Here is a 9,266-nt window from a genome sequence, read left to right as displayed (position 1 = left end):
AGGCAAAAGGCTCGATCCTTAATCCGAGCCAGAGACAAAGGTGAGTACGTGCGCGAGGGGGACGGAGAGACGGGCAGAGGGAGGCTCCTTGGCCCCTAGCCGGGTGGCGTGACTTCAAGAGGACTCAGAAAACGGGCCAGGACTGGGTAGGATAGGAAGGTGCCAGCGGGGCGGGCGAACCGGCTAATCGCAGAGGTGGCGAGGCTGGGAACGCCCCCTCCCGGCCCCGCCCCACTGCGCCGGGCAGGGAAACGAAAGCCGAGCCGGCGCCCGGGTCAAGGGCCGGGGCGGCCTCGCAGCCTCAGGCTTCCCGGGATGGGCGTCTCCGAGAAGGGAGCGTGCCTCACGTCCTACCAGCCCCGCCCCCTGCGCGCTGCGCACGCGCGGCCGCGCCCCGCCCCTCGCGTCCCCGCCAGGGCGATGGGGCGGGGGCGGGGAGTCGGGGTGAGGAGGCCGCCGGAGTCCCTAGACTGCGAGCGCGCGCGCCGCCTCCCCCGCCGCGTCACGGCTCCCAGGCCTGCCCTCCTCTGGTCCCTCCTCCCGGCTCCGTTTCCCCCTCCTCTCACCCTCCCTCTCCGACAGAGCGGTGACTTAAGCAACGGAGCGCGGTGAAGCCCATTTTTCTCCTTCCTCGCAGCCGCGCCGGGCAGCCCGCGGCGCGCGGCCCCTACACTCCGGCCCGAGATGAATGCTGCGGCAGAAGCCGAGTTCAACATCCTCCTGGCCACCGACTCGTACAAGGTAGAAGCTCGGGGCGGGGGCAGGTGACGGAGGAAGAGAGGGCGCGTCGGGGACCAGCGCGAGGCTGCGGGGCAGGGGCGGCCGGGCTGGGGTCGTGGCGCGAGGCGGCCCCGAGGGAAGGCGCGGCGGCGGTGGCGGCGGCGACTAGGGGCAGGTGAGGCTGGCGCCGCAGTGGGGAGGAGGCGGATGGAGGAGGGATGGAGGGATAGACGGCAGGAGGCGGGGCCTGGGGGTGCGTGGTTGGGGGGGGCGCGGCGAGGGGCTGAGGCGGGCCCGAGCTGGTGCCGCTCGCCTGCTGCCCGGGGCTCGGGGCGGCTCAGCTCGGCTCAGCGGGCCGGCGGCCGGGGTGGCTGGGGCGTCACCGGCCGAGCTCACGCCTTCTGCAGGAGCACGGCCTTTTGGCCCCGGGCCGGGCTGAGCGAGGGCTCGCCCGAGGAGCGGGTCAGTTAGGTAACGGCCCCTGGGGTTCCACGGTGGAAAGACTGAGCCGGGTTTGAGAAGTGGGGTTTCCCCCGCGGAGCTGAGTCGAGCGCGCTCACGCCTTAGCCGGCAGGTACGCCCCTTCCCGAGGAACGGGTGGGCGAAGTCCTAGTAGGGGTGCCAGAGCAGCCAGCCACGTTCCTGTGCCTGTGGCCCGGCTGGATCCCCCGTCCCATTCCACTGGGCTCCGTTTCAGACTCCCTTGCTCCTGGTGATCACTCACGCTCCGTACCTCTTCTTGGAAAGGCCGATCTGCCCTTATTCCATTAGGATCCCTGTGAGGTTTTTGTGAAAAGGAAAGTGAAACACGAGGTGTTAAAGGAACTGTAGTTAACCTTGGAGAACTTGTTGAGAGAGAAGCGACACAACATTCTCTTACTATGGCTATTGGACGCTTGCATGTGTAGCTGACCCGTTAATTTTATTTGAAACTCACACACATTAGTAAAGGGAAGAGTGATTAAAGAGAAATCCGGCAAATATCCTTTCCCCTAGTTTCCAAATTATATGAAATAAACTGGATTATACTTTGCTAACAAGCTTTGTTAGCCAGGACACCTAAAAGATGACATGTCAGACTGGAAACTCCACTTTCACAGAATAAATTTTCGTTTTTACTTGAGCAGCATGGTAGTTTGGAATATAGTGATTAAAGCATAATGTTTTCAGATTTTGGTTTTTGTTGCGGTTTTTGTTGCTTTTTGTTTTTTCTTAAATATTCCAATAAAGTATTTTGGAGAATCCCATTTTACTTAAGTTCTCTGTTGAACTTTCCTTCCCAGCTGGTTTAAGATTCTACTTATGATAATTTAGGTGGGTTATTATTTAAAGTAGAACCAAGTTTCTTTAACAAGTGGTCTTTTAAATGGAATTTTAAAGTGGAAATCTACACAATTGCAAGGATATCATAGTGCTATCAAGGGTATTTTTACTTGTGCTCCTCTTGTGGTCTCTTAGTTCAATTATAGTGTTTTGACTATTTTTAACAGTGATTTTAGAATGGTCTCATGCATAGTTTTCTAGAACTTTATCCTTAACTAACTCTTTAAAATAATTTTCAGATTTTTTAATGTAGTAACTTATTTTATTGAAAATGGGAAATATAAACGGAGGTTGATTGGTCCAACTTTTAAAAAAACAAAACAGACGTTTAAAGTATATATATTCAGGGCTTCCCTGGTGGCACAGTGGTTAAGAATCCGCCTGCCAATGCAGGGGACATGGGTTCAAGCCCTGGTCCGGGAAGATCCCACGTGCAGCGGAGCAACTAATCCCATGGGCCACGACTACTGAGTCTGCACTCTAGAGCCCACGAGCCATGGCGGCTGAAGCCCGTGCGCCTGGAGCCCGTGCTCTGCAGCAAGAGAAGCCACTGCAATAAGAAGCCCGCGCACCGCAACGAAGGCCCAACACAGCCAAAAATAAATAAATACGATAAATAAATTTAAATAAATAGATATTCATTTCTGTAATCTCATACTTTATTATACATAATGATGAACTAAGGAAATAGGTAAATGTGGTTGTTTCTTCTGTTTTTATCCTGGGTTCTTGTTATAAATGAAAAGGACACTTAAGTGTTAACCATTTATATTTTCAAAATGGTTTAAACATTACAAAACAGTGTGCAAGCTTCTTTCGTTTGTAGTTCCTCTAGCCATTATATATAAGGAATGTAAATTGCTTTAACATCAATTTCCTGGGATGAAAGATAAGAGTGGTTACCTTACAGTTTTCTAATTTGCTAGCAAGGCATACTTAACAACACTATCAGAATTTGCATCTATTTAGTAAAGTTTATTCCTGTACATTTTCAGGTCAGACTGGTGTATTTTATCCCATTTCGAATATAAAACCTTTTAAGAAGATTATCACCTGCGTAAGATATTTCATTTCCCTCCCTTCCCCACAAAAAAACCCTCAAGAGGATTCAGTCAGGATGATATGTTTTATACCAGTGGTTTACAGCAGTACAGTAAAATAAGTAGTGTATTGCACACTCACAATTTAGTCGTTTAAGTTTCATTTTCCTTACACTTTTAGTGGTCCTTATAGCCTCTTTAGTATTTTCGGCTTTTTATCTTCTTAGATGAAGAGGAGACAGAAATGGTAATCTTGAGTCTAGAAGTAGTGAAATTACACTTTTATTAGGAAATTACCTGAGAATGTTACATGCATATCCTTATCAGTACTTGCATACTGTTGGCCAGTTAAAGTAGGGAGCTAACAGCTTTAGATGTATTGGTGGAAGAGAGCAGGATATTGTTGATTTATTTTTTCTAGAACTGAAGCAAGGATAATTGGCTGTCTAGGCACTAGAGAAAGGTGTTTTGCAAGTAGATGGGATAGTGTCCAAGTGCATGACAACATGTGGGAATTTTGTTTTCACTTGTATCCTTTCCAGAGGGATCAGGACAATTTGGGCCAAAGGAGAGGCATTTAAGATACATACTCATTTCTGAAATCTCATACTTTATTATACATATTGATGAACTAAGGAAATAGGTGAATGTGGTTGTTTCTTCTATTTTTATCCTGGGTTCTTGTTACAAATGAAAAGGACACTTAATCTTAAGTGTTAACCATTTATGTTTTCAAAATGGTTTAAAGTAAAATTATCTACTGTGTTATATCTACATTGTGCTAAGCCAGCTAGAGAAAGGTGCGTTTGGGCTGGCCTTAGCCATTGCAGTGCTTAAAAAGCATTTGGAACTTTTTTTGTAAAAGAGACAGGTCATTTTTTTCAGTTATTTCTGGGATAGCCATTGATCAGTTTCTGAATAACCGGATCATTAAAAGATTCATTTCTGTTCCATTCTTCCTTCCCCTTCTATGTAGATAATGTTTGTAACAAACTACAGCAGAGAATCATTTAAACATTTCTGAACATTTTACCTGTTAGCAGATTAAAATGGATGATGTTGTCAATTGAGCCCTAGTTGGAAAAGATAATGTATAGCACAAGAAAGTAATCCCTAAGCAATTTACAGTTTAAACCACATCACATGTTAGTTATGAAATGTGCCGTCCAGTGTGGGTTGCTTCTCAAAAGGTCATTTAAAAATGGTTATCTAGAACTCAGCACATTTTCATGCATTAATTTAATAAATATTGGAGACCTACTACATATTATAAAATACGAAAGATGTCCCTTACAATCTAAGATGGGTGAAAGTTGATTTTAGAAAAGTTATAAGAGGCTGTATAATTCATGTATGATGATTAAGCACCCAAGTTAGCTTTTTTTAAAGAAGAGCTTGCTTCCTCATTAGTAGCGGAAAAACAAATCTTAATTTGGGGCTTTTTGGAGGAAAAGATTTGGGGATAGATGAGAATCTTATGGGCAAGTTAGTCCTGCCTTGGACTTTTAGCTACGCAGTGTCTTCCTCTGAGCTGTTCCTGTTTTTCATAGTTGCTTCTCTTTCACCGCTTCTGAACAGGCACTTAAGTATGGTCACAGCAGCAGCCTAAGCCTTGTGAGACACGTGGTCCTGCTGCAGTTTGTATGTCAGAGAGTACCTGTTCATTCTTAGGATAGAGTTTTTCCAGTAAGTTTTATATTATAAATTATAGGAAAAACTCAGGCAACAGAAATAAAATCCTGCATGTAAATCATGAACATACCTCCTAGGAAGATTGGATTAGGTCAGTAATGATTGTAGAGTATCTTGCAAAACAAAAATACCAGAAACTGGTATCCTTTTTGTCAGTTTATGAAATCTCTCTTAAAGCTGCGGCAAAAAAAGGTACAAGTTGCCAGGAACTCTGCCCGATTTAAGGGAAGAGGCAGCATAATGATAATGGCTGGTTTTACAATTTATCACCTTCACCAAAATAATGTAATCCAAAAATCCTTAAGTTGTATTTTGAAGTTATTACTTCAAAAGCCAAATAGCAATGAATTATTTTGTGGGGCAACAGAAGTCCAGGGCTTGACAAATCTTGAATAATATTGAAAAGAAGAAAGAATCAGTTACGATTTTTGCTGTTTCTGGCACATCACCTTTGAAGAGGCAGAGAGTCTTAGCCAATGGAAGTTCCTCTTATGAGTGCCCTTAGATATTACGTAGGTAACATAGCTTAGTTTGTGACTTTGAGTCTGTTATTCCACGTGCTCTTCCATACACATGGTGCTGTTAAAATGTTGGCTTGTGATTATTTCTTAGTGATTAACTGTAAAAGGTGGTTAGTAGTAGTTGCCTTTGGTCGTGTGATCCCATTGTGGGAGGAAAGCTCTTGGAAATATATCACGTCACCCTTATGGGAAATCCAGAGAAGCTCAGGAGAAAATTATACTTCGCTGTCACAGAAAGATTCTGTGCAACTTAAATATTTCTCATACCTCTCTTGAACTGTTATACAGGGATATCTGGGATTGCAGTTTTTAGAAGCTTATTTTTTCATGAAGTAAATCAACCACATAACTAACTGTGAAACTAAGTTTTATTAGAAGAGCTGCATTTTCCTGTGTGCCTCTGTTCTTACCACACATATATTTAAGTACTGGCAGTACTCTGTTAGTTGCAGGAAGGCTATGCCACTTGAGGAAACATTTTTAGGGGTAATGTTAGCTGAGGATATTATGAGAAATTTGTTTTTTTTCTCTTCATCTTATAAGTAATTTTAAATTTATTGTACAACTCTTTTCTCTAGTAATGTAAGTCAAAGCAGTGCTGAAAAACAACATGATTTAAGGGCTCCCTTTTGGCAGGTCACTTTAATTTTGAATATTATGAAACTTTTTGTTAGTGTTTACTTAACATATTTAAAACTAAGCTCTTGATTTCCTTACCCAGTCCTTCCAATGGCTTTCCCCATCTCAGTAAATGGCACCATTATTCACTCAGTTGTCAAGCCAAAAATCTAGGAGACATCCTTAATTCCTTCCCCTCTTTATTCCCAAATCTAATCTATCAGCCTACTTCTCCAAAGATACTGAGCCAGTCTCTCACCTAACCTAGTCTTTGGCAGTAGCCTCTTAATGCTCTGTGTCCACTCTGGTCACCCCATAATCCATTCTCCATCTCTGCCAAGCTGATCCTTGTCAGAGGTGAATCAGATCATATTCACTCCAGCTTAAAGCATGCTAATGGCTTCCCACTGCACTTCAGGTAAAATTCAGGCTCCTTGGTAGCCTGTGAGCCTTACATGATCTTGTCTGTGCATCTCTCTCTCTCTCTGACCTTACCATGTGCCGCTCCCCATTCTCTAAGCACCAACCACAGTGGTCTTCATTCTCTTCCGTCCCTGAAGTCAAGATATTTCCTATTTCCTCGTCAGTAAATCTTGTTCACATGTTACTATCTCAGAGAAGCCTTCTTGGCCTCCTCTTTAGTCTCCCAGGCCCCTTCTAGTCCATCATTTTCTTTTAATTTTTCATAGCATCCATCTAGCTGAAATTATTTTGTTTATGATCTCTCAGCCCTCACTAGCCCTATGGGAGGAAGGCCTAGTCGGTCTGTTTTACTTCCCCATCCTCAGCATCTGAAGCAGGGCCTGATACACAGTTGGTACAGACTATATATTTGTGAATGCAGGAACTATTTATAAAATAACAATTTATTGATTTGTATTTCTGCTATAGTTTCTCTGGTTTTAAATAATTTCAAGCTCTTTTTATCATAATTTACATTCTATTCTTCTGGTATTTTCTAATTCAGGTATTTTCTCTTTCATATAGGTTACTCACTATAAACAGTACCCACCCAATACAAGCAAAGTTTATTCCTACTTTGAATGCCGTGAAAAGAAGACAGAAAACTCCAAAATAAGGAAGGTGAAATATGAGGAAACAGTATTTTATGGGTTGCAGTACATTCTTAATAAGTACTTAAAAGGTATTGTTTTTCCTAATATGTTTAAAACACTGCTTTTATATACCTCATCATAGTTTTCCTCCTATATTGTTGTATTATTTTAAGTACCTTTTTGAATAGTCTAATTTTGATTTTTTTTTAATTTATTTTTGGCTGCATCAGGTCTTCATTGCTGCACGCGGGCTTTCTCTAGTTGCGGCGAGTGGGGGCTACTCTTCGTTGCGGTGCGCGGGCTTCTCATTGCGGTGACTTCTCTTGTTGTGGAGCACGGGCTCTAGGCGCGCGGGCTTCAGTAGTTGTGGCTCACGGGTTTAGAGCGCAGGCTCAGTAGTTGTGGCTCACGGGCTTCGTTGCTCCGCGGCATGTGGGATCTTCCCGGTCCGGGGCTTGAACCCATGTCCCCTGCCTTGGCAGGCGGGTTCTTAAGCACTGCGCCATCAGGGAAGTCCTAGTTTGATGTTTATTTAATTACCCTAACTATTTTAGGGGTTGTTTTGGAATTTTTAGAAATCTGTTAATTTGAAAGCATTAAATTTTATAATTTGACTTATGTGCTTGGTGTTCTAAATAGGACAAAGATTTTCTGAAACTAGTAAGATTGGGAATAAATTTAGAAAAGTGAATAATTTTCTGAGGCTAATCTGGTTTGTTAATAGACGTTAGTCATTAATTCAAAATAAAGGATTTGTTACTGACCTGGGAACTCATTTTGAATTGTGGTAGCAATTATAATTAGAATATGTTTTGCTAGTCAGTTTTACCTTAAAGGCCTATTTTTCAAAACTACCTGTAATGGTGGACTTAGTCTCAAATGCATTTTTTTTTAAGTTTTTGGCCACACCCCACGGCATGTGGGATCTTAGTTCCCAGACCAGGGATCGAACCCTTGCATCCTGCATTGGAAGGCAGAGTCTTAACCACTGGACCACTAGGGAAGTCCCTCAAATGCATTTTAAAGAAGAAAAAAATCCCTGAAATAATTTCTGTGCTTTCTTATTTGAAAGTCCATTTCTAGTCTTATTTTGTAATGGTATTTGGAGGGGGGAAACAGTGCCCAAGTTTTTTATACATTTTGGAAAATTTCATTTCTAACCTTTTCACATAAAAGTAATCTCAGAATTGAATACAGAATAACTTGAATTTTATGCAGATGATGACGTTTTCCTGTAACCTTGGCAATTTTAAGATCAGATAGTTCAGATATGTTATACTATTGAAAACCTACTTGGATATCCAAAGTACTTCATTGCAACAAGATTACCCAAGATATTTTAAATGAATTTACTAGCGATCTTATTTAGAGAAAGTTACCAGAGACTAATGTCACACTTCAATTTTCTACAGCTTAAAAACTTTATAAAATGTTACTAATTACAGCTAAAATATATTGTGTGTTATAGGCCAGCATTATTCTAAGTGCTTTAATTCAGATGTCTTAACTCATTTCGTCCTCACAACCACTCTAAAAGTAGGTACTCTACTATTATCTTCATTTTACAGATAAAGTTAGCTAAAAGTATATTTGGGGGGCAAAAACTTAGGCATTGTAAAAATTATTGGATTATCAGCCCCAAAGACATCCTTTATGAATAAAGTGAGCAGATTCACCTGGAAAGCCAGCTATCAAAGGCTTACTCTCAAATCTGAAGACTGTATAAATTAATAGAGATTTTTAAAAAATCTCCCAAAAGTTAATTTATTACTGTGATTTTTTCAAAATACTATGCATGTAATAATCTCTTCTATTGCAAATTTGCTTTTCAAATAAGAAATTAACACTTATGCTTAGAGCGAGTGGTTAGAAGTGCAAATTCCTTTTCTGACTCTGCTGTTGACTCTGGGTGAATCATTTAACCTCAGTTCTTGTTTTTTTAATCCACAGAATGGGCGAAATAGCTAGAGACATTAATCCTATGACAACTCAGCAACTCACAGCATGCCTTTAGAAATGTAAACAGGAGATGTTTATTTTTTTAGGTAAAGTAGTGACCAAAGAGAAGATCCAGGAAGCCAAAGAGGTGTACAAAGAGCATTTCCAAGACGATGTCTTTAATGAAAAGGGATGGAACTACATTCTTGAGGTAAAAAATGGTTTCATGTTTTGACCTATGTATTTTGGTTTTGCTTTTAGTTCAGAATTTCTTGCCATGGAATTTGAATAGTAGATTAGACTGTACACAACACAGGTATTCAAACCTTGAACAACACAGGTTTGAATTGCATGGGTCC

General features: G+C 42.0%; 1 protein-coding gene and 1 long non-coding RNA gene across 3 annotated transcripts in view; one reads left to right on the top strand and one right to left on the bottom strand.

Moving 5' to 3' along the window:
• The first annotated feature begins 483 nt into the window (after window positions 1-483).
• The window catches only part of NAMPT (nicotinamide phosphoribosyltransferase), a 37,057-nt gene continuing 28,274 nt past the window's right edge, over window positions 484-9,266 (top strand). Inside the window, exons 1-3 of one of the 2 annotated variants that reach the window (XM_060157274.1) lie at window positions 484-741; window positions 6,902-7,058; window positions 9,015-9,118. In XM_060157274.1, coding sequence (XP_060013257.1) covers window positions 685-741; window positions 6,902-7,058; window positions 9,015-9,118 — 318 coding nt within the window. In that variant the 5' untranslated portion in view covers window positions 484-684. Of the gene's footprint in view, window positions 742-6,901; window positions 7,059-8,919; window positions 9,119-9,266 lie in introns of those variants that run through there. The other variant, XM_060157275.1, reaches the window with a different exon arrangement.
• LOC132524823 (uncharacterized) overlaps window positions 3,250-9,266 on the bottom strand; it is a 31,054-nt gene continuing 25,037 nt past the window's right edge. Inside the window, exon 3 of the long non-coding RNA XR_009542053.1 lies at window positions 3,250-3,342. This is a non-coding gene — a long non-coding RNA (uncharacterized LOC132524823). The remainder of the gene's footprint in view (window positions 3,343-9,266) is intronic.

Source organism: Lagenorhynchus albirostris, chromosome 8, assembly GCF_949774975.1.
Source record: "Lagenorhynchus albirostris chromosome 8, mLagAlb1.1, whole genome shotgun sequence".
Taxonomy (NCBI): Eukaryota; Metazoa; Chordata; class Mammalia; order Artiodactyla; family Delphinidae; genus Lagenorhynchus; species Lagenorhynchus albirostris.
Note: the sequence above shows the minus strand (reverse complement) of the source record. Positions and strands in the feature narration are given on the sequence as shown.